This window comes from Nycticebus coucang, chromosome 15 (genome assembly GCF_027406575.1).
Source record: "Nycticebus coucang isolate mNycCou1 chromosome 15, mNycCou1.pri, whole genome shotgun sequence".
NCBI lineage: Eukaryota > Metazoa > Chordata > Mammalia > Primates > Lorisidae > Nycticebus > Nycticebus coucang.
In genome coordinates this window covers 61,734,307-61,757,166 of record NC_069794.1, presented here as the reverse complement: position 1 = coordinate 61,757,166, position 22,860 = coordinate 61,734,307, and the positions used below count along the sequence as shown (strand labels likewise).

At 39.9% G+C, this 22,860-nt stretch overlaps 1 protein-coding gene across 6 annotated transcripts in view; it reads left to right on the top strand.

The window, feature by feature from the left end:
* ENOX1 (ecto-NOX disulfide-thiol exchanger 1) overlaps positions 1-22,860 on the top strand; it is a 730,917-nt gene that overhangs the window by 445,470 nt on the left and 262,587 nt on the right. Inside the window, exon 1 of one of the 6 annotated variants that reach the window (XM_053563920.1) lies at positions 5,490-5,661. The exons of 4 other annotated variants lie outside the window; for them this stretch is intronic. In XM_053563920.1, the coding sequence (XP_053419895.1) occupies positions 5,604-5,661 (58 nt within the window). In that variant the 5' untranslated portion in view covers positions 5,490-5,603. Of the gene's footprint in view, positions 1-5,489; positions 5,662-19,794; positions 19,888-22,860 lie in introns of those variants that run through there. One more of the 6 variants, XM_053563924.1, reaches the window with a different exon arrangement.

Here is a 22,860-nt window from a genome sequence, read left to right as displayed (position 1 = left end):
CAAATATCAGAGTTAAAAGTACTTCCCTTTCCCATGGTGGAGTTCAATCTCCTTGGGGTTTGGGGGACGAGGATAGCAGTTGTTGGACAGTCCTGTGCTGGCCAAGACCTGAGTTTAACCAAGCTAAGAACAGTGGTTGGGGCAAAATTCTTAACCTCTGTGGGAGATTACAACTCTGGCAAATGAAAAATAAGTATCTTTCATAATAAAAGCAAAAAAAAGAAATAGTGGTGTGCTCTGAGGAGTAAGAATAAGTTGGGGGAGGGATTACAGCTTTTGGTTATGGGCTTTAGAACATACTACTTGCTTTTTAAAACTATGAACATAAATTACTTCAATAAATATTAAATGTTTTAAAAAAAATCACTGGAATCAGGAATAGAAGTTGTAAAACCAAAGTGTACAAACCCCCACCACCACCAAAAACAAAAATTAAAAAAAAAAAGCTGATGATGATTTTCTTAATATCTTTCAAACCTCATTCATCCCTTATCTAATAACAAGTAGGGGACTCTGGACCCTCTGCCAAGCATTTCCCATCATCTGCATCCACTTCTCTTGTTCCATGTTTAAGCTGAACGAGGCCACTTAGTGTTCCCTTTACATGGTATGATATTTTCCTTCCTCTGGGCCTTTGCAGAGTGCAGTTACTGTCCACCTCTATACCCGTATTCTCAGCACACACAGACTTCTCCCATTGCACCTACCTCCTTCTTCCCTTGAACACTTCCCCACCTGTTTACATCCCAGATTCCTCTTTGAGGAGTCTTTGGGAGTCTTTAGATCAGGCGTCCTCAAACTTTTTAAACAGAGGGCCAAGTCACTGTCCCTCAGATGGCTGGAGGGCCAGACTATAGTTTAAAAAAAAAAAAACATGAACAAATCCCTATGCACACTGCACGCATCTTATTTTGAAGTAAAAAACAAAACAGGAACAAATACAATTCACACTGCTTCATATGGCCCACAGGCCGCAGTTTAAGGACACCTGCTCTAGATAATAGTATTCTTCCCTTTTAACAACTCTTGCATTGCCTTTTAATACCACTTACCATGCACTACTTGAATCACAATTGTTTTTTACCTGCCTTGTCTTTGTTAAGAAGTAGGAAGGTGACAATGGCAGGAATCACACTGCACTGGTGCTTGTTCTGCTCCTACAGTGCCTAGCAGAGTGCTGACATGATCCAGATAACACCTCCAGTATAAGTTAAATGAATAAATTAATCTTCCATTGAATGTGAAATCTTTTCTGTCATATGGCCCAGCCAAACATCTACATCTACATAAATAAATATTACTGGAAAGTAAGGATGTTTGTTTTTGTTTCTGTTTTAACGAAGTTTATGTGCTTTCTTCCTAAGAGGGGAGATCATACATAGAGCCCAGAGGATAAATTGTTTCCCCCAATTTTTGTTTGTGCTGCCTTTTGGGAGAATGTGGAAAACTTGTGATTTTGAAAGTTAGTGTTTTTATGACTCCGCAGGGGTGACAGGTAGCCTGGCACTAAGGAAAATGTTTTAGGTAGGATGTTACCTGGGCCTTCAGGCAAGAAGCCCCAGCACATCACCTTGGACGTGGTGAACGATAGAACAGCCTAAGATGTGGCAGAAAAAAGGAAGCTCTCTCTTAAGGGCAGAACACAAAAATATAAAAGGAAGTCCACCAATACTCAAAGATACACTCATATAAAAAGGTCACCTAAGTTGAGAGTAGCAGAGCTAGGACCTGGATCCATAGCTTCCCACACCAAGTTTAGGTCTCTTTCTGTTTTATCGGGCTTTATACTAGAAGTCTCAGATCTGTTTATAACCACTTAAATGATTATCAAACAAATTATAACAGGATTCATCTAAAACATCCATAAATGGAAATAACAAAATTCCTAGTGGTGTCATGGTACATGAAGATTGTGGAGTATCATGGAGTCTTTGTAAAGAAAAAGATAGACCTGTAAGTCCTGATAACTGTTAAAAGAAGAAGTAAGCACCTAGTATAACATCCCGAGGATTTTATTGGACTATCACCTCTCCAATGAAGCCTTCTTTAACCACTGTATTCATAATTGCAGACCTCCTGTCTCCCCAACTTTTTCTCTGTTAGTATTATTCCTATCCGATGTAATACATAATTTACTTTGAGATCTATCACCCTACTGGAATATAATCTATAATTAGATTATATAATCTAATCTATATGATCTAATTTACTCCTTCCCCCAGTACCCTAGAGTAACCAAATGAACGAATTTGTATAAAAAGAAAAAAGTTTATTAGTTGAGTAGAAACAGTTCCAGAAGGCTGCACACACCTCACAGTAATTTGAGCAGTAACACTAGGGATCTAGGGGCAAGACAGACTTTTTATAACCAATGCTTCTATGTATATGCATCACTTTTTAAAATAAAAACACAAGTTTTATAAGGAACCCGTATAAAGTGTTTTGTGAAGGCTATGATAAAATATCAGTTATTTGATCAGCACCATTTATTTCAGATCCTGAGATAATAAAGGGCATTTTAAATTCCTCTTCTTTCCAGAAATCAAGTTGTAAATGGGCCACTATTCAAGTCCATAGACTTTGTATTTCATGAAGCCTTTACCAATAGCCACTTTGTATTTTCCATTAGGGCAGTGCCATCAATACTTATGTTGTAGTGGAGGAAAATGGGTTTTTAGGATATATACATTTATATCTTTTGTTAGCTATGTGACCTGCAGTAGATTACTTAACCTTCCTGAGCCTCGGTTCCCTTACCTATAAAATTAGGATAACTTTTCCTATGAGCAAAGGCTGTAGTTCAAGCAAAACAAGACAAAGTATGTACAGTCAGTGCCCAGCAGTGTCTGATTCAAGATAGAGCTCATGATGTAAGATCCCTCCCCTTTCTCTGAAGAAGGTAGTCCACAGAGAAAACTATTAGTGATGCTTTTATCACTAACTACTCAAAAGTGTGCTCCCAGCATCACCAGGAAGTTTATTAGTTTATTAACTCTTCTGGAGTAAACGAATCCCAATCTGTAAGTTTAACAAAATAACCAGTGCTTCCTACTGAAGGTCAAATGTCCTGGAGGGTGGCACACCCACAGAAATCGTAATAAAGGCTCTTGCCCACATTTCCCTCCCTCCCCCTCACCTGCTTCCCAGGTAGCTCTGCATGGCATGGCCTGCCTTCTGTTGTTGGGGACTGTGAGTAACAAACTGCCTTTTTCAGTGGCAAACATCTCTTACCTCTTGGCCTTGCCATACCTAAATAAAAACCCAATCACCAGGTACACTTTAAAATAAGGTTGCCTTTTTTTTTTTTTGCAGTTTTTGGCCAGGGCTGGGTTTGAACCCACCACCTCCGGTATATGGGTCTGGCACCCTACTCCTTTAAGCGATAGGCACCATCCAAGGCTGCCCTTTTAAGCTTCTCTCTAAATTGTACTCTCCCAGACAGCCCCCTCCTCCACATCACCTTGCAGATTTCCAGTTCGTTTGGAGAAGTGTGAGGGTGCTTGGCAAAGCCAGGTGTTCTGTTTGGGCAGGGCTAACAGGCTAAAGCATAAGAGGATGCTGAGCCATCTCATCAGCCTGAACTTTTAAATAAAGACAATCAGGAATAACCATGTTACATAAGGTTGTAAATCTGCTTAATATAGTATGACTATATCGAATGCCAATAATGCTCCTTAAGCACAAGCGTTGAACACTTCAGAAACTACTATAACAAATGATTAAGACCTCCAAGATAATGGAACCATTTGAATTGAAACACACAAACTTATTTACAGTATTCTAAGATGTCAAGGAAACAAATGAAAACCTGCCATTCACATCCATTCTTTTTTCCCTGTGGTTTCTTAATATGGTATGTGTTTTAGATAGAAATAACTCCTGCCCATGAGCAGTTATAATGCTACCAAGCAACTTTCCTTCCCATGTTTGCATTACCTCTTGTCTTTTCTGTTTTGGAATGAATTATGATATGTAGAAGTGAGTAAACTAAAGTTGAGGTTAATAAAAGCAAATATTAAAAGAACATGAAAGGGAATTTTCTTCCTATGACTCAAAGAAAAACATGAAATAAGGAATGTTCTGAGTGTAGAAAAAAAATACTCAAGGTAATTTTCCCTGTTCTCTCATACCATAATCAAAACTAAAGATTTCTGTGACCAAATATTGGGGGGCAGGGGCCCCCAGCACAAGCAGCAGAAACCACTGGGTCTTCTCCAATTCCATTCTGACTTTCTAGCTAGAGATACAGTTTCAGAAAAAAACAGGTTGAGTCTCAGTCCCTAAGATTGCCCCTGCCTCAGGTACCAATCCCAAAGTCTGGGCCTTTTCTGACTGACAGGCTTCAAGTTGGAGTTCCCACAGCCCCTTCTTTGAGTTCAATTAAGTTGCTGGAGAAGAACTTAGGGAAACACTTTGTTGGCTTATTATAAAGGATATTACAAAGGCCACACATGAAGAGATGCATAAGGCAAGGCATGGGGGGAGGGGGCATGCCACCCTCCCCCCATGCTTCCGCATGTCCAGCTTTGTGGAAGTTCTCTGAGCCCTGTCCTTTGGGTTTTTATTGTGGCTTCATTATGTATGTTTAATTAAAACACAGTCCACTAGTGATCAGATTAACTTTCAGCCCCTGGTTGGGGAGGTAGGAGGGAAGGTTCTAACTCTCCAATCCTGCCTTGGTCTTTTCAGTAACCAGCCCTCAACCTGAAGCCACAGTAGGGATTGCCAGTCAATCATTAACATACAAAAAGAGATTTCAAGGATTTTTGGAGACATATGACAGGCAACAGGGATGAAAGAAGACCAAATATATATTTCACAATATCACAATTATCTCTTTCAGAAATATCCCATGTTTGTTAGGTAAGGTTGTAAGAACAGAAAATATCAATTTTAGAGTAACTTCCATCATAAAAGTTCCTTTACTATCATTTTATTGAGAAAATTAAAATTTGATCAGCAGTGTTTAATTAAGAAGTATTGGAAAAGGAAATTTTCCAATAATTGTTTTGTGACCATCAGTTTTGTTAAAAAGAAAAAAAAAAAAAAGACCATATTGTTATGACCATTAAAAAAAAAAAGAAAAACTTTGGCTGCAGATGTGAGGATTTTGCTTCCCAGAATTGGCCCCATCAGATTCAATATTACTGACCAATCAGTGTCTAACATTTTTGCCGCCTGCATGAATATAAAAATGACAATATCCCCTAAAACCACAGGCTTGTTTCTAGAAGGTATTTTTTTTTTTTTGGCTCCTTGACCCTTTTCCAAGTAACCTAATTTGCCCAAGGGAATCTCGTGCTAGAAAAGAGTGTTTGCATCTGCTTAGGGAAATGTGCCTGAAATAATGACTTATTTAGAACCAAGAACAGAATGGAATGGAATGGATTGATAAACCAGTTGGAGCAGGCAGAGAGCAACCTGGGCCTCCTAACTCTTATAAAAGGAGCTCTGCAGCAAAGCAGTTTGCCTAGGCTGGATCTGCCAAGAGCCATCTTTATTCAGAGACAAACATTGTCTCTGTAAAGTCTGTGCAGAATTCTTACTCTCACAAATACCTTAAGGCATGTTTGTTTATCTTAAGTTTCACTTACACTTCTAAGATGGTGCGGATTTCTCGATTCAGCCCTGCAGACCCCACTGTAGAAATTGCTCTCCCAGGTATGTTACCCATTTTAAATTCAATTGTGTCCTTTCAGATGCCTGTAGAATCCTCATTGGTGGTGATGCTCTGGGTTAAAGTGCTTTTTGGGGTGCCAGGAGAGTTGGCAAGTGCACTGATGCACGGATTACCCAAAGAGAGGGCTTGACTCAGCTGCTTTCTCAGTTAGTGAACTGAGAATGAACCAGTGGTCAAAAGTAGGGAGCTGACATCTCATCTGGAGGAAGGAAGAATGAGTTGAAGGAAATTAAAAAAAAAAAAAATCAGGGATATTGCCACTGCCTTGCTCTTTCATGCTTCTCCATTTCCTGTTTCCTTTGCTTTTTCTTTTTTCTCTTCACTTTTTTTGCCAATTAAATGTAGTTGATTTGTTTATAACTATAGCCTCAAGGCTAATAACTAAAATGGTAAAGATGACAACAAAAAAAACACTTAAAACAAATTTTTAAAACCTGAAGATAGATTTATTTGTCTTAATCTTTTCTGCTATTCAGTAAAGCATACAAAGACTTTAAAAATGACTTTGTTGAGAAAAGTGTGTAAAGTCGTTTTGTATCTAATTTCCTAGGACTACGGCTGAAGCAAGAGGTCCTAGGATGTCCAAATGAAGACATCAGATTGGCTGGACTCCTAAATCTGCATGGTCTAGTGTTCTTAAGGCACTAGAGTACGGGAATCTAGCCTATGCACATAGACTTTGTTGAGAAAGGAACATTAAATCCTTGACTATAAGTTGGGAAGGTTGAGCCTAAAAAGAATCCTACTTAGTTACAATAGTAATGAGAATTCACCTTTATTTTTTAATTTAAATCTATCTTTGCACAATTAGCAAATTATTAAATGACCTTTCTTTCAAAGTCTGCAAACAAATGCCTGTTCCCACTAATAAGAAAACATGTTTTACAAGGTTCACGTTGATTAATTGACAAATGTTGATAAAATCAAAGCAGTGCTAAAATGCAGTGCACCAACTGCAGCATAAATTACTTTTGTTCAATAGCGTTTCTAGTGGCTATACATTTGTAGTTTACCTTTCAATAAATATCACTGTCTTAATTGAAACATTTATTGTGGAAATTTATCTCTGAAGATGACTGCAAGGAACCACAGCTAGGACTAAACATTTCTTTATCTGCATGTGCTTTTTCTGCTCAATTAAAAGCATTGATTGCCGTGAACATTTTAAAGATGGATGCTATAAATTTTGAACAAAAGGAAGACATACGTATTTTAATATACTTTGAAAATCATACGCCTTAGATTGACCTTAGCATTCACTACATTTTTGATAGCTTCAGCAATAAATAAAAAATACTAAATCACCAGCCTTACACTGTTCACTAAGAGCATTGCATTCTTAGCCCATTGCCATCAGCTGTTGTGGCAAATGTCATGACAGGCTACATTAGGGGGGCCTGTGGCTGGCTGTTTCATGCTCATATGTTTCAGACATCAGAGAAGCTTAGCTAGACCCGTAGTCCTTCTTTTTCATATGAATGAGTAGCTGTCCAAGGATTTCCTGCATTCTACGTAAAACCCAAGGGCCCAGAGGATCCCAGCAGATGGGGAATGAAGGGGATCAAGGTGGATGAGAATGTAGGTTAGGGCACAGTGTATACTGCAGAGCCCCTATCTCTCTCCTGTTGTGGTCTGCGCACATGGGATAAGCTCCCATACTCTAGTGCCTTAAGAACACTAGAGCATGCAGATTTAGGAATCCAGCCAATTTGATGTCTTCATTTGGACATCCTAGGACCTCTTGCTTCAGCCATACTCCTAGGAAATGAGATACAAAGCGACTGTTTAAAGTTCAATGAGTATGTATCAAGCCTACAATATGCGACATACTGTGCTGGGCCCTAAGGATATACACGTGAACCGTACAGTTTCTCTATCCTGAATGAGCTTACACTATCCAATCCTATCTCTGAACATTTGCAATTTTTCATTTAAAAGATACTTTTCCACAATTTTCCAACTATTTTTGAACTTCCATTGTATACCAGGGACCGTTCTAGATGTTCAGTAAATAGTCTAGATGTTTTCTTTCTTTGGTATTTATCAGAGTTCACGATGTTCTCATGGTCCTCTAAGGCAAATCTTATCTGCCAGTTTCTGTATGAGCTAACTCACTTCATGATGACCAGTTCAAAGTTGTACTCAAGATTATCACAGCTGCCCCACCTGGATTGAGATTGGGATTTGACCAGTAGGACCAAGCAGAGACCATCATTCTACTGAGAATGATCATCATCCAACTTGAGACAGAGGAAACATTGCCCTCGGTATGGGCATGAAGATTGTAGAGCAGGAATATGGGGCTGTAGCATGAGTGAGTTAAGGTAGAACCAAGCTGATCTGGGAATGTGGATCATAGAAGAGGCTCATTAAACTGGCAGTCCAAGGGTGAAGGTTGGACAGAAGTTGGATGGGGCTAGTAAATGGTAGAATTTCAAGTGACTGACTATGAGGCAAGGAAAGAAGGCAGACTAGCCATGGAGAACACAGAGCAGCTAATAAGTAGGTGAGTTAGGGCTGTTCAGCGTTTAAGCATTCTGCAAGATAAGAAGCTGCTGATTTGGGTTTAAGTGTGAAGAGAGTTAGGTTCAAGGATAAAAAAACAGCAACAAAAAAAAAAAAAACAGAAAATTCCTGCCACTGTGAACTTGGGTCACAAGAAGTAAAATGTGCTTCTAGGCCTCAAGGGTCTGAGCAGGACGGGCAGCATGACGCCGTGTGTCTGAGTCTGAGCTCATTTTGTTCTCTCAGTCCAGACATTAAGACAGTGTTTGGCATGCCATAGTCCTTCCACAAACATTCCACTGAACTCACCTGGGTTCTGAGACAGAGGAAGATTCCCAAATGAGGTTATTTTTATATGACAGTACAAAATTTAAATTGCCCTGGCACTTAATGGAGGGAAAAAAAAAAAACAAGGATAAACGGACAAAAAGGAAGATGATCATTTGTTCAGTGATGTTGCATTGTCCCAGTATGTACATTTGTTTCCTCCCCGTGGAACCTGAGAAGTGCTAAGAGTGTGTGGTTAGCTATTAACCAGATAGGAGATGTTTCCTTGTAGGAGCATTTGGAAAAAAAGAAATGAAAAGGGAAGGGTAAAGTGATTAAAACCCTGCTGAACCACCAGGTTCCTGTCTGAAAATTTAAGTGAGATGCCAGACCTTGGCTGAATTGCTCACATCACATCCAGAATCTCTTCTTATCTTCCATGAGGAAGGTACTGCCCACTGATCTCCATCCCCTGGAGGCTGGTGATAACTTCCAGGAAAAATAACAGAATTCCTGTACCCTAGATAAAAGTCCGATTGGGCTGGCTGGTGACATACATCACACATAAAAGTTGTAAAATACAGTCTTTAAAAAAAAATGCCCTCGTTCACCAGGTTGGGTCAATGAGAACCAGCAAAGCCACCCAGGCAGCATTTTTGCCCATTGATCACCATTCTGAGTCCCAGGCCAAGAAAGCTCAAGTGGCCATTCCTCACTCTGCACTCCTAGTCTAAAACATCAGTGGGGGCAATGTTGTTATTACAGCAGCTCTTTTAAAAAGTAAATACTATAGAGCCTCTGAAGTGACCACTCAAGGGACTGTAACAAACTGGTCAACATAAGGAACCAGGCCTACTATACTGATATGTACATGTGGTGCCTGGCTGGTCCATGAAAATTAGGTTAACCGAAGAAGGTGGGCAGTGTAGTGGGTGGTCAACTATGGAGGTTCTACTGTACATAAGTCCCAGAAGGATGAAAACATTACTTTAGAGCATAATGGTGTTCTATAGAATCAGAGAGTGTTGGAGCAGGAAACAGCCATGAGAATGTGTACAGTCTAAACCCTTATTTTTCATTCTTACCTGAGACAACTATGGCCAGCCCAAATTCATGCCGTAAGTCTGCAGCAGACCCAGAACTGGAAGCCAGAACCCAGTCTCCTGAGCCAACCGCAGTCCCTGCTCCCTGCCCAGTGGCCACACACCCAGGGAATAGGTGCAAGTGACAGGTATCTAAGGAACCATCCTCTTTTATGTGGAGAATAGTAAAAGTTAGGGGAGGATGGGCGGAGGGAGGGTGATTGGTGGGATTACACCTGCGGTGCATCTTACAAGGATACATGTGAAACTTAGTAAATGTAGAATATTAATGTCTTAACACAATAACTAAGAAAATGCCAGGAAGGCTATGGTAACCAGTGTGATAAAAATATGTCAAATGGTCTATAAAACCAGTGTATGGTGCCCCATGATTGCATTAATGTACACAGCTATGATTTAGTAATAATAATAATAATAATAAAAGTTAAATACCCAAGTCATAGTCCTCGTCTTGCTCCTGACTGTATGTAGGTGACTCAAACAGTGAACAAGATGCAGGCACATTTACCTCATTATGCACACACTATTTTTTTTTTTTGTAGAGACAGAATCTCACTTTACCGCCCTCAGTAGAGTGCCATGATGTCACAGGACTCACAGCAACCTCCAGCTCTTGGGCTTACGCGATTTTCCTGCCTCCCGAGCAGCTGGGACTACAGGCGCCCGCCACAATACCTGGCTATTTTTTTGTTGCAGTTTGGCCGGAGCTGGGTTTGAACCCACCACCCTTTGTATATGGGCCCAGCACCCCACTCACTGAGCCACAGGCGCCACCCATGCACACACATTTTTCAAAATACCAATATGAATGAACTTCATTTTATAAAACATGAATGAACAAAGTCTAATAAATTTCTAGCTACCTTAAATTTCCTTTGTTTAGTTAGTTTCTTTCTAGGCGCTGTGAAAAATGCCGAAGACTTCTTATCTTCACTTGAGTGTAGAATCTTAGGGGTTTAGAGCTCTTGTCACCCTGGCCTCTGCCTAGAACCCACCTGAAGACAAGGGACCTCCCACGTGGTTTTTCTGTCTCTGAGTCCTCCCAGGGGAACTTCCCATTTTCTCTCCCTGCCATTATATTCCCTTTGTGGCAGAAGAGGAACATAATACCAAACATGAAGTCTGCAGCCCAGCCTTTGCCTCCTTACACAATACAAGTGTGATTAAATTACTACAGGAACATGACGGGGCTCTCTGTACTCCCCTGCCTTCTGACTAACAGGTCCCAGCACAGAGAAAAATCCTGATCAACCCTGTAGTTGATAGGCCTTTGTGAACTATTTTTTTAGCAGACACTTTTTCTTAAGAAGATTAATGTGACTTGTATGTTAAGCAGACTGAAAGGGATGATACATAGTCTTACAGTGTGCTTTTTCTCAATTCAGCGGTACCTCTCCACACACACCTACAGTGCTAATTCTAATCTTCAGTTACTAAAGCATTTTCATTTTCTCTTTTCTGAGGTACTTTATATCCTCTCCTTTTTATTACTACTACTACTAATGTAGGGTTCCTGGAAGCAGTGCAAGCTAATCAGAAAGAAGCCATCTAGATTATGATTTGGGTTTCACGATAGACGTTGCAAATGTAAACCTTTTTGAAGTAAAGCACTTTAAAAAGTCTGATCTGAAAAACTTGGCATGTGTGGGTGATTTGTTTCACCCTTCTTGGAATGTCTCTCTCCTCTGCCTGGCCTAATCCTATTCATCCTTTATAACCCAACTCAAGTGTCATCTCCTCTGCCGAACTTCTCCCCTTCCTATGCCCAGGTCCCCTTCCAGAACCCTCATTCTTTATTCTGTGCTGCCAGAGCACCTGCTTCATACCACCAGAGTGTAGCATTTATCCCCAGTACATTACAACCAGTTCCGTGTGTCTGTCCTGCCAGCCCAGTGTGGACTCCTTGACAGCAAAGACAGTGGATAGCACCTCATTCATCTTGCATCACCTGAGCAAAGCATAGTGGATGATGTGCACCCGGAGTTCTGAACTGGATTATTCCAGTACCAGCTCTTTTAATATAAAGGGTCTGAGCTTTTTGGAAGGTATATCAAGCAGAAGTATAATTTAAAAGTTGTAGTCTTCAGGAATTTTATTTAGGAAATTTCAGACTTTTTTTTTTTATATTCTTATTTTTGAGGTGAAAGTCGCATCCATATAACACTAACCACTTATTACCTTGTATATGGGGGTACTGATCTCTTTTTTTGCTCCCCACATCTAAATAGGGTTGAATTGTTTGCACAGATTCACTTTGCTTTATGTAACAGATGTATACTGTAAACATGTTTAGTTTTTTTATTTTTTTATTTTTTATTGTTGGGGATTCATTGAGGGTACAATAAGCCAGGTTACACTGATTGCAATTGTTAGGTAATTGGGGCAATATGTCTTGCCCCCATAAAGTGTGACACACACCAAGGCCCCACCCCCCTCCCTCCGTCCCTTAACAATTTATTTATTTATTTATTTATTTTTATTAAATCATAGCTGTGTACATTGATATGATCATGGGGCATCATTCACTAGCTTCACAGACCGTTTGACACACTTTCATCACACTGGTTAACATAGCCTTCCTGGCTTTCTCTCAGTTACTGTGCCAAGACACTTACATTCCACATTTACCAAGATTCACATATACCCTTGTAAGATGCACTGCTGGTATAATCCCACCAATCCCCTTCCCTCCAACCACCTCCCCCCTTCCGCCCCTCCCTCTCCCCCTTCCCCCTATTCTTAGGTTGTAACTGGGTTATAGCTTTCATGTGAAAACCCTAAATTAGTCTCATAGTAGGGCTGAGTACATTGGGTACTTTTTCTTCCATTCTTGAGATACTTCACTAAGAAGAATATGTTCCAGCTCCATCCATGTAAACATAAAAGAGGTAAAGTCTCCATCTTTCTTTAAGGCTGCATAATATTCCATGGTGTACATATACCACAATTTATTAATCCATTCGTGGGTCGATGGGCACTTGGGCTTCTTCCATGACTTAGCAATTATGAATATGGCTGCAACAAACATTCTGGTACAAATATCTTTGTTATGATGTGACTTTTGGTCTTCTGGGTATATGCCCAGTAGAGGAATTACAGGATTGAATGGCAGATCTATTTTTAGATCTCTGTGTGTTCTCCACATCTCTTTCCAAAAGGAATGTATTAATTTGCATTTCCACCAGCAGTGCAAAAGTGTTCCCTTTTCTCCACATCCGCGCCAACATCTCTGGTCTTGGAATTTTGTGATATAGGCTAGTCTCACTGGAGTTAAATGATATCTCAAATTAGTTTTGATTTGCATTTCTCTGATGATTAAAGATGATGAGCATTTTTTCATATGTCTGTAGGCCGTGCGCCTGCCTTCTTCAGAGAAGTTTCTCTTCAAGTCCTTTGCCAAGCCTGCGATGGGATCACTTGTTCTTTTCTTGCTAATACGTTTGAGTTCTCTGTGAATTCTGGTTATTAAACCTTTGTCAGAGACATAACCTGAAAATATCTTCTCCCATTCTAAGGGCTGTTTGCTTGCTTTACTTACTGTGTTCTTGGCTGTGCAGAAGGTTTTTAGTTTGATCAAGTCCCAGTAGTGTATTTTTTGAAGCTGCTTCAATTGCCCGGGTGGGGGTCCTCCTCATAAAATACTCGCCCAGACCGATTTCTTCAAGGGTTTTTTCTGCACTCTCTTCTATTATTTTAATACTTTCATGTCTTAAGTTTAAATCTTTAATCCAGTGAGAGTCTATCTTAGTTAATGGTGAAAGGTGTGGGTCCAGTTTCAGTCTTCTGCAGGTTGCCAGCCAGTTCACCCAACACCATTTGTTAAATAGGGAGTCTTTTCCCCACTGAATGTTTTTAATTGGCTTGTCAAAGATTAAATAACGATAAGTAGCTGGATTCATGTCTTGGTTCTCTATTCTGTTCCAAACATCTACTTCTCTGTTTTTGTGCCAATACCATGCTGATTTGATCACTGTCGATTTGTAGTATAGTCTGAGGTCTGGTAGCATAATTTCTCCTGCTTTGTTTTTATTTCTGAGTAATGTCTTGGCCATTCAAGGTTTTTTCTGATTCCATGTAAAATGAAGTATTATTTTTCCAAGATCTTTAAAGTATGACAGTGGAACTTTAATAGGGATTGTGTTGAAATTATATATTGCTTTGGGTGGTATGGACATTTTAACAATGTTGATTCTTCCCAGCCATGAGCCTGGTATGTTTTTCCATTTGTTAACATTTTCAGCTATTTCTTTTCTTAGAGTTTCATAGTTCTCTTTATAGAGATCTTTCACATCCTTTGTTAGATAAATTCCCAAATATTTCATCTTCTTTGGCACTACTGTGAATGGGATAGAGTCCTTAACTGTTTTCTCAGCTTGACTATTGTTGGTATATATAAAGGCTACCGATTTATGAATATTGATTTTGTAATCTGAGACGCTGCTGTATTTGATCACTTCTAAAGAGTTCTGTAGTAGAGTCCCTAGTGTTTTCCAGATATACAATCATATCATCTGCGAAGAGCGAAAGTTTGATCTCTTCTGACCCTATATGGATACCCTTGATTGCCTTTTCTTCCCTAATTGCGGTGGCTAAAAGTTCCATCACAATGTTAAAAAGCAATGGAGACAATGGGCAACCTTGTCTGGTTCCTGATCTGAGTGGAAATGATTGCAATTTAACTCCATTCAATATGATATTGGCTGTGGGTTTGCTGTAGATGGTCTCTATCAGTTTAAGAAATGTCCCTTCTATACCGATTTTCTTAAGTGTTCTGATCATGAAGGGATGCTGGATATTATCAAAAGCTTTTTCTGCATCGATTGAGAGAATCATATGGTCTTTGTTTTTTAGCTTGTTTATGTGCTGGATTACATTTATAGATTTGCGTATATTGAACCAGCCTTGAGACCCTGGGATAAAACCCACTTGGTCATGATGTATAATTTGTTTGATGTGTTGCTGGATTCTGTTTGTTAGGATCTTGTTGAATATTTTTGCATCTATATTCATTAGTGATATCGGTCTATAATTTTCTTTTCTTGTTGGGTCTTTTCCTTGTTTGGGGATCAGGGTGATGTTTGCTTCATAGAACGTGTTGGGTAGTCTTCCTTCTTTTTCTGCCTTTTGGAACAGGTTGAGTAATAATTCCTCTTTAAAAGTTTGGTAGAATTCTGATGTGAAACCATCTGGTCCCGGGATTTTCTTTTTAGGGAGATTTTGTATGGTTGATGCTATTTCTGAACTTGATATGGGCCTGTTCAACATTTCCACTTGATTCTGGCTAAATCATGGAAGGTGACGTGCTTCCAAGTACTCGTCAATTTCCTTCAGATTTTCATATTTCTGAGAATAAAGTTTCTTGTAATATTCATTAAGGATTGTTTGGATTTCTGAGGAGTCTGTTGTTATTTTGTCTTTGTTGTTTCTGATTGATGAGATTAGAAATTTTACTCTTTTTTGTCCTGATTAGGTTGGCCAAAGGTTTATCTATTTTATTGACCTTTTCGAAAAACCAGCTTTTTGATTTATTGATCTGCTGTATTATTCTTGTGTTTTCAATTTCATTTAATTCTGCTCTAATTTTGGTTATTTCTCTTCTTCTACTGGGTTTCGGGTTGTAATGTTCTTCCTTTTCCAGTTGCTTGAGATGTCCCATTAAGTTGTTAACTTCTTCTCTTTCCGTTCTCTTGAGGAAGGCTTTCAGTGCTATAAATTTCCCTCTTAGAATTGCCTTTGCAGTGTCCCAGAGGTTCTGATAGTTCGTGTCTTCATTGTTGTTTTGTTCCAAAAAATTGGCGATTTCTTCCTTAATCTCATCTCTGATCCAACTATCATTCAGCATAAGGTTATTTAACTTCCATGTTTTTGTATGAGTATGCAGATTCCTGTTGTTACTCAGCTCAAGTTTTATTCCATGGTGGTCCGTGAAGATGCATGGAATAATTTCTATTCCTTTAAATTTACCGAAGTTAAGACTTGTTACCTAAGATGTGATCGATTTTGGAGTAAGTTCCGTGGGCTGATGAGAAGTATGTGTATTCAGTTTTGTTGGGATGAAATGTTCTGTAGATGTCTGCTAAATCCAAACATTGGATGGTTAGGTTTAAGTCTAAGATTTCTTTGCTCAGCTTCTTGTTATAGGATCGATCCAACACTGCCAAAGGAGTGTTGAAATCTCCAACTATTATGGAGCTGGAGGAAATCAAGTTGTTCATGTCTGTTAGAATTTCTCTTATAAATTGAGGTGAATTCTGGTTGGGTGCATAGATATTAATAATTGAAATCTCATCATATTGAGTATTACTCTTAACAAATATGAAGTGACCATTCTTGTCCTTCCTTACTTCTGTTGGTTTAAAGCCTATTGTATCTGCAAATAAAATTACAACACCTGCTTTTTTCTGATTACCATTTGCCTGAAATATGGATGACCATGCTTTCACCCTGAGTCTATATTTGTCTTTTCAGTTAAGATGTAACTCTTGTATGCAACAAATATCTGGCCTGAGTTTTTGTATCCAGTCAGCTAACCTACGCCTCTTTAGAGGACAGTTTAAGCCGTTCACATTAATGGGGAATATTGATCAGTCTGGTGAAATTTTGGGTATGGAGTTTTTCAAAAGTCCAGTGGACATTTTTAATTCTTTTGTCAGTGTGGAAATTGGAGTTTGATCCAAAGTTTCTGAGTGAGTTTACTTTTGTGGTATAGGATTGGATTGGTCATTATGGTGGATAGGTCTGAGAATATCCTGAAGAGCTGGTTTGGTTATGGCAAATTTCTTCAACATATGAATGTCATTAAAGTATTTAATTTCTCCATCATAAATGAAACTCAGTTTAGCTGGATACAAGATCTGGGTTTGAAAGTTATTTTGCTTTAGGAGATTAAAAGTCAATGACCACCCTGTTCTGGCTTGAAAAGTTTCAGCAGAGAGATCTGCAGTCATTCTAATATTCTTCTCTTTGAAGGTAATGGTTTTCTTTCTCCTGGCGGCTTTGAGGACTTTTTCCTTCATATTAACTTTAGTGAAGTTAATTATGAATGCCTGGGGGATGTCTTATTGGGGTTGTGTTGTGCTGGGGTTCTGAAGCTGTCCGCTATCTGAATTTCAGAATCTCTAGGCATGTCTGCAAAATTCTCTTTCATAATTTCATGCAGAAGGGCCTCTGTGCCCAGCGAGGCCAATTCATCGGTTTCAGGGACGCCAATGATTCAGATATTCGCCTTCTTCGAATTATCCCAGAGCTATCTCAGAGAATGGTCCATTTTTGTTCTCCATTTCTCTTCCTCTTTGAGAGTTTGGGAGCGTTCAAAGGCTTTATCTTCGATGTCAGAAATCCTTTCTTCTGCTTGCTCCATTCTGTTGTTGAGGGATTCTACTGTATTTTTCAGATCTTTGAAGGCTGAAAATTTTTGCTTCAGTGTGTCTAAGTCTTTGCTGGTTTTATCTTTAAATTCTTTAAATTCTTGAGACAACTTTTGAATTTCTCCTCGAATTCCTAATTCCATTTTATTAATCTTGTCTGCAATCCAAATTCTGATTTCGATTTCTGACATCTTAGCCAGTTATTTATGAATGGGATCTTCAATTACATTTGCCATATCTTTCCTTGGGGGGGTGATCTGTTCTGGTTATTCATGTTACCAGAGCTTTTCCACTGATTCCGCCCCATTGGTGTTTTACTCCCTATGATTTTTTGCCCTGGGGCTTTGTCGAGGGCCTGTACAGTCTTGTGGCCTGAGAAACTGGAGCCCTGTCTGGTGTGGTGGGGCTAAGTGGTTCTGTCTTGTTTTCAGCTGGTTTCTGTTCACCCTAGTGAAACAGATACTCTGGATTGAAGTCTCAGCTGTGGAGAAATATCAGCAATTAAGTCACCCCGCCCCCCCACCGGCAAACAATTGGAAAAGGAAAATCAAACCTTCCTACCACCGTACACCCAGGGCACCACCTGATTTGTCCTCAGGCGATTTGTTGAGTTCAAAAGATCTAAATCAATTGTCTCAGTCTGCACCTGTCTTGGGTGAGAGAGTTTAAGAGGTCTCTGGGAACTGGATCACAGGAGTCTGGTGAGTACTCTGGTGTGGCTTGCTCCAGTGCTGCGTGGAGTCAGGAGGAGCCACCCAGCCAATAGATCAGTCTGGGAAGGTTGATGCCTCCTTCCCCACCTTGGACCACTGTCACACCCAGTCACTGATAGCCCTGCAGTTGGCCGACCCAGTTGCCTGTAGTGAACCGGTACTCCAGGAGTTTGCACCTGCCTGAATCACAAGGAAGTCTGCCAGGCCGCTGTGCTCTGCCTCTCTCTAGCAGGAAGAGGTGAGGCCTGACAACCTCAGGTGCTTGATGAAGGTTGGGGGATTTTCACTCAGGTGCAGTCTCACCCCTGATTAATGTTACGAACAGAACAGAACAACTTTGCAGTTCCCCTGCAGAAGAGAAGCTGAATTGAGTTCCAAATCAACTTATCTTTGCTCTTGTATTGTCTATAGGCTGACAATCCCCTGAGGGCCAGGTGCGTCTTAGGTTCAATAAAGCGGACCTCTGAGAGTTTCCCCGGTTTGCAAGTTGGTGTTGCCTCAAGCAAATGCTATACTCACAGTTTCTGGTTGCCCAGGGAGACGGGGTGTGGCTTCAGAATATTAGACAGTGAGCTGTATTGCTAGCAAAAGAGGGCTGCTGTTTTATGCCTCAGGGAACCGCTGCTTCGGTGTAGCTCCCTTCCGGCCAACCGTCCTCTCTCTGCTCCCGCGCCCCAGAGTCTGCACCGACTGATGGCAGCCCCGGCATTGTCTACACCCCTCGAGCAATCGCCCAAGAGTCTGGACTCCTGGGGGACAGGCCTCCAGACCTTGGAGCAAGAGCGGAGGGGAGGTCTGGGAGCCCAGGGTTGTGGGCAGAGAACACACACAGTTTTACACAGTTTTATGCCTGGACATATTGTCGCCATAAGATGGCTCTTATACTGTGCCTCACAGAACCGTTGCGCCAGTGTGGTCCCTTCTCTGCCGACCGTCCTCTCCTCACTCCCATGCCCCAGAGCCAGCACCGACCAGCTGCAGTCCAGGCACCGTCCACACCCCTCAAGAAATCATCCAAGGCTCTGAACTGCTGGGGGACTGGCCTCCAGACCTCAGTGTGAGTGGAGGGGAGCGCTGGAAGCTCAGAATTCCAGGTAGAGACTGTATACAGTTTTATACAGTTTTATGCCTGGCAGGAGGACGCCGTGGCACCTAGTAGGGTAGGTAGGTCCAGTTTTTAGAGGGTCTTTCCTGTGGAGTGTAGTGGGAGGACCTTTGAACTCTGCCCAATTGTTTGTGGGGCACTCCGAGCCATTCTCATGGGGGAGGGGACTCTCGTCATCTTGGTGTTGGATTGTATAACTTTTGTTTGTATCCTGTGGTTGCAGCTCACCTCAGCGGGTTTGACGTGTGTTTTTCAACCTTCTCTCTTAGTGCAGCTCAAATCCACCAGGTTACTTGCTAAATTTTTGTCCTTTAACTCTCCTTCTGGATGGGAGCCTCTGTGGAAAGCTGGCTTCAGTCAGCCATCTTGTCTCCTCACCCCCACAATTTTTTAAAAATACCCATGCATCTTGGTGATCTTTAGCTGTGCACCATCTTTCCTCTGAGGATGGGTCTATGGTTGACTAACTCTGTAAACATGTTTAAATCTAATGTCTGAACATTAGATTATGTATTAAAGTGCACTACAGGAGCTGTTTATTAAAGAGAACATTTTTTCCAAGTGAAGAATCTATATATAAGAAGAATAATTTCTGAACCTACCAAAGAATTTGCCTTTTATGAAGAGTAATATTTTTGCTAGAACAATAAAGGCATTTCTGCATTTTAGTCAAAATTCTTCTGGCATTAATTTTGTATTTTTCTATATTATGTTTAAAACACTGTCCTTATTCCTAAGAAGAGTTTTAATTTTTACAATAGATATTCTTGACTTACTAAAGTTAATAACACCTCTTACTCTCATAAAATTGGTATGTATTGTGTATTGCTACTGGTTCAGTTAATAAAAAATCACTTGCATGGGCATTTAATGATTTTAACACAAATCTTACTTGAATGGATCAGTATTTCATACTTTTACAAGAAGAATTGAGGGCTGATATAAATGTTTATACAGGGCTGGAATATGGAAAAAGACAACAAATATAAATCTCAGCGACATACTTATTAGACATACTTAGATTTTTACAATTATCATGGTTACTTCCATTACCCAGACAGTAAAAGAAAACAGAAGTAAAACAGAGTGGACCACTGAAGGAGGAAGGAAAGGAGCCAAAAATATTGTACTTAGACGTGAACTTTATGTGAGTTTTATTTAAATGTTTCTATTTCCCGCCCCCTCCCACCAGATTTGCAAAAAAAGGTATTAGAGAGGGGTGTGGAGAAGTGTGGGTTTGGGGATATTGTCCCTAGCGTCATTTATAATGAGTGACTCAGTCATGAGTGTCCCTTTGCATTCAGAATGCAGGGTCACCACTGCCTCTTGTCCTATGTCCCCGTGGTGAGCACAGCAGAGGTCTTTTAATAATGTATTCACTGAGTTGAAAAATAATATTCTTGGCTCTGGAACTACATACTTAGCACATTCTCAGCATATGCCATGTGGAAAGCCTAGTGTTTTTAGACTGAAGTTCTGCCGGGCATAAATAAAACACTTGAGTGTTGACCTTTTTCAGTAAACAATACTAGAAATGTTGAGTACCTTTAAAATTCAAATACAGCTTTTAAAACGTGTTCTCATTTTCATAGACAGCTGAGGCCTGCCTGTGCTAATACCCAGCTAATCTGAAGTCTGTGAAGAGCTTGGCAATCAGTCAGACTCAGTTCATCTCTGCTTGTTTTAGCTCCCTGTGCAGAGGCTCTGTGGGCCCTGTTCTGTTAGATTCTCCCTACGTATAGGCGTTTTAATTTCCTAGGAGATCTTTCTCATGTCTGGGTATTTGTATGGTGAGCATCACATTTGGACCAACATCTATTCCTCCACCCAATTTTAATTAAGTAGTAAAGCTGATCTTTATTCATTAGAATTTTATTTTATTTCCAGCATAGATTTCCCTCCTCCTACCTTGCCCTTTATGCATGTTTTTATTGCCTGTGTCTTTTCTCACTCCCAAAATAATGTCTGAGGAGAAAGCACTCACCTCATTGTAAGAGCTAGTCCAACTTTAATTACTGTTCTTGAGATTGCAACATCTGAGTGAGCGGCTGATGAAACTGCATTCACCCAAAGGTGACCATTATTAACAGACCCGCAGTGCTGCCTTGGGGCAGGTAGGTTCTGGGATAGGACCTCCAGGTAGGACAGCTGCATCTTACCTATTCCACTGAATTAAACATTAAGATCTGTTTAGAAGCAGCTTCTCACTTCTAGCTTGGAGCATCTGGTAGTGGTTCCAGGTTAATGAATATGTTTCACGGAGTCCTATTTCCTTCCTCCTTCAGTTGTCCACTCTGTTTTACTTCTGTTTTCTTTTACTGTCTGGATAATGGAAGTAACCACAATAATTCTAAAAATCTAAACTGAGATACTTTAGGAAAATACACAGCCTTTGTAAGAAATGGCATATGTAAATATAGCTTAGCGTAATGTAATTCTCATTCCACTAGCTGGAGTGTTTAGCGAATAGGAATTTTTTTGATTATAACTTGGGAAAATTATAAATAATACAAAAACAAGTTAATAGGCTCGGCACCCGTAGCACAGTGGTTACGGCACCAGCCACATACACTGAGGCTAGCAGATTCGAACCTGGCCCAGGCCAGCTAAACAACAATGACAACTGCATCAAAAAGTAGTCAGGTGTTGTGGTAGGCACCTGTAGTCCCAGCTACTCGGGAGGCTGAGGCAAGAGACTCGCTTAAGCCCAAGACTTTGAGGTTGCTGTGAGCTGTGACACCACAGTACTCTACTGAGGATGAGATAGTGAGACTCTGTCTCAAAAAAAAAGAAAAAAAATTTACATCAGAAAATTTAGTTAGTACCCTACATGCAATATAGAATCATCCCAGTTTCTCAAACCTACCTTTATACATCCATGCCTATGTAATGATCTTCAGAATGATGATCTAAATGTATTTGATGTATCAGAAATCAGGAGGACGGTTCAGTTTTTGTCTTTCATGACTATGACATTTTTGAAGAGTACTGATTACTTGGTGGAAGGCCCTTTATTTGGATTTATCTGATGTTCTTTCATAATTAAATACAATTTTGGCAAGAATACCACAGAGATGATCAAAACTTCTCATTGTATCATATCAAAGGGCACATCCCTGTAATCTTTACTGCTTTCAACATCTGTTTGATAGTATCAATTAAAACAGTATTTTCTCCTTAGTTACTCAAATTTTACCATTGTTCAGAACATAGTATGCTGTCATTCTGGAAATTTATATAAGCATTTTAATAAAATATACTTTATAAATATATACATTTTCACCTGGATAAAATGATACTTCAGCGATTTTTATTATAATTAACACTTTTTACAATATTCTAGTTTTAGGCGTATTTCTAAGGTTGCTCCATTTTTTAGTTTCCTAATTGATAAAACATACTTTTTGTAATAGTTAAGTGAGTTGATGATATATGTGAAAGTGGTATCAAATAGTAGATACTTGGCAAATTTGAGGTAAAGTAGAGTCTGATTTTGATATTTTGTTGTGAAAAAATTCACCTTCGATGTCAAGGGAGTAAAATGTCAAAAAAAGTGTCATGAGGCCAAGTGAAGTGGCCTCATGCCTATAATCTTAGCCCTCTGGAAAGCTGAGGTGAGTGGATTACTTGAGCTCAGGAGACCCCCATCTCTACTGAAAATAGAAAAAATTAGCTGGGCATAAGAGTGAGCACCTGTAGTCCCAGCTACTCAGGAGGCTGAGGCAAGAAGATGTCTTAAGCCCAGTAGTTTGAGGTTGTTGTAAGATACAGATGCCATGTGCTCTAGACGGAGCACAGAGTGAGACTCTGTCTCAAAAAGGAAAAAAAAATGTCAGAGTTAATTAAATATTGTGGTGAACACTGTGAGCAAATGTTTAACTGTTCAAACAAAAACACATCCGTAATCACAATTAATCCAGAGATCTTTAATATTTATAGGTCTTAAAGTTACCCATCTTTTCTATTTCTTTACTTGGCCCACTAATATGAACCTTTGGATTTTCTGTTAATTCATTGTTTCATTCATTTAGTTGTTTTTTATCTAATTGTTAGACTTGATCACAATAGGAAAGCACCAGGTGTATTAGACTTCGAGGCTAAGGCTTCTTATATCTAGATA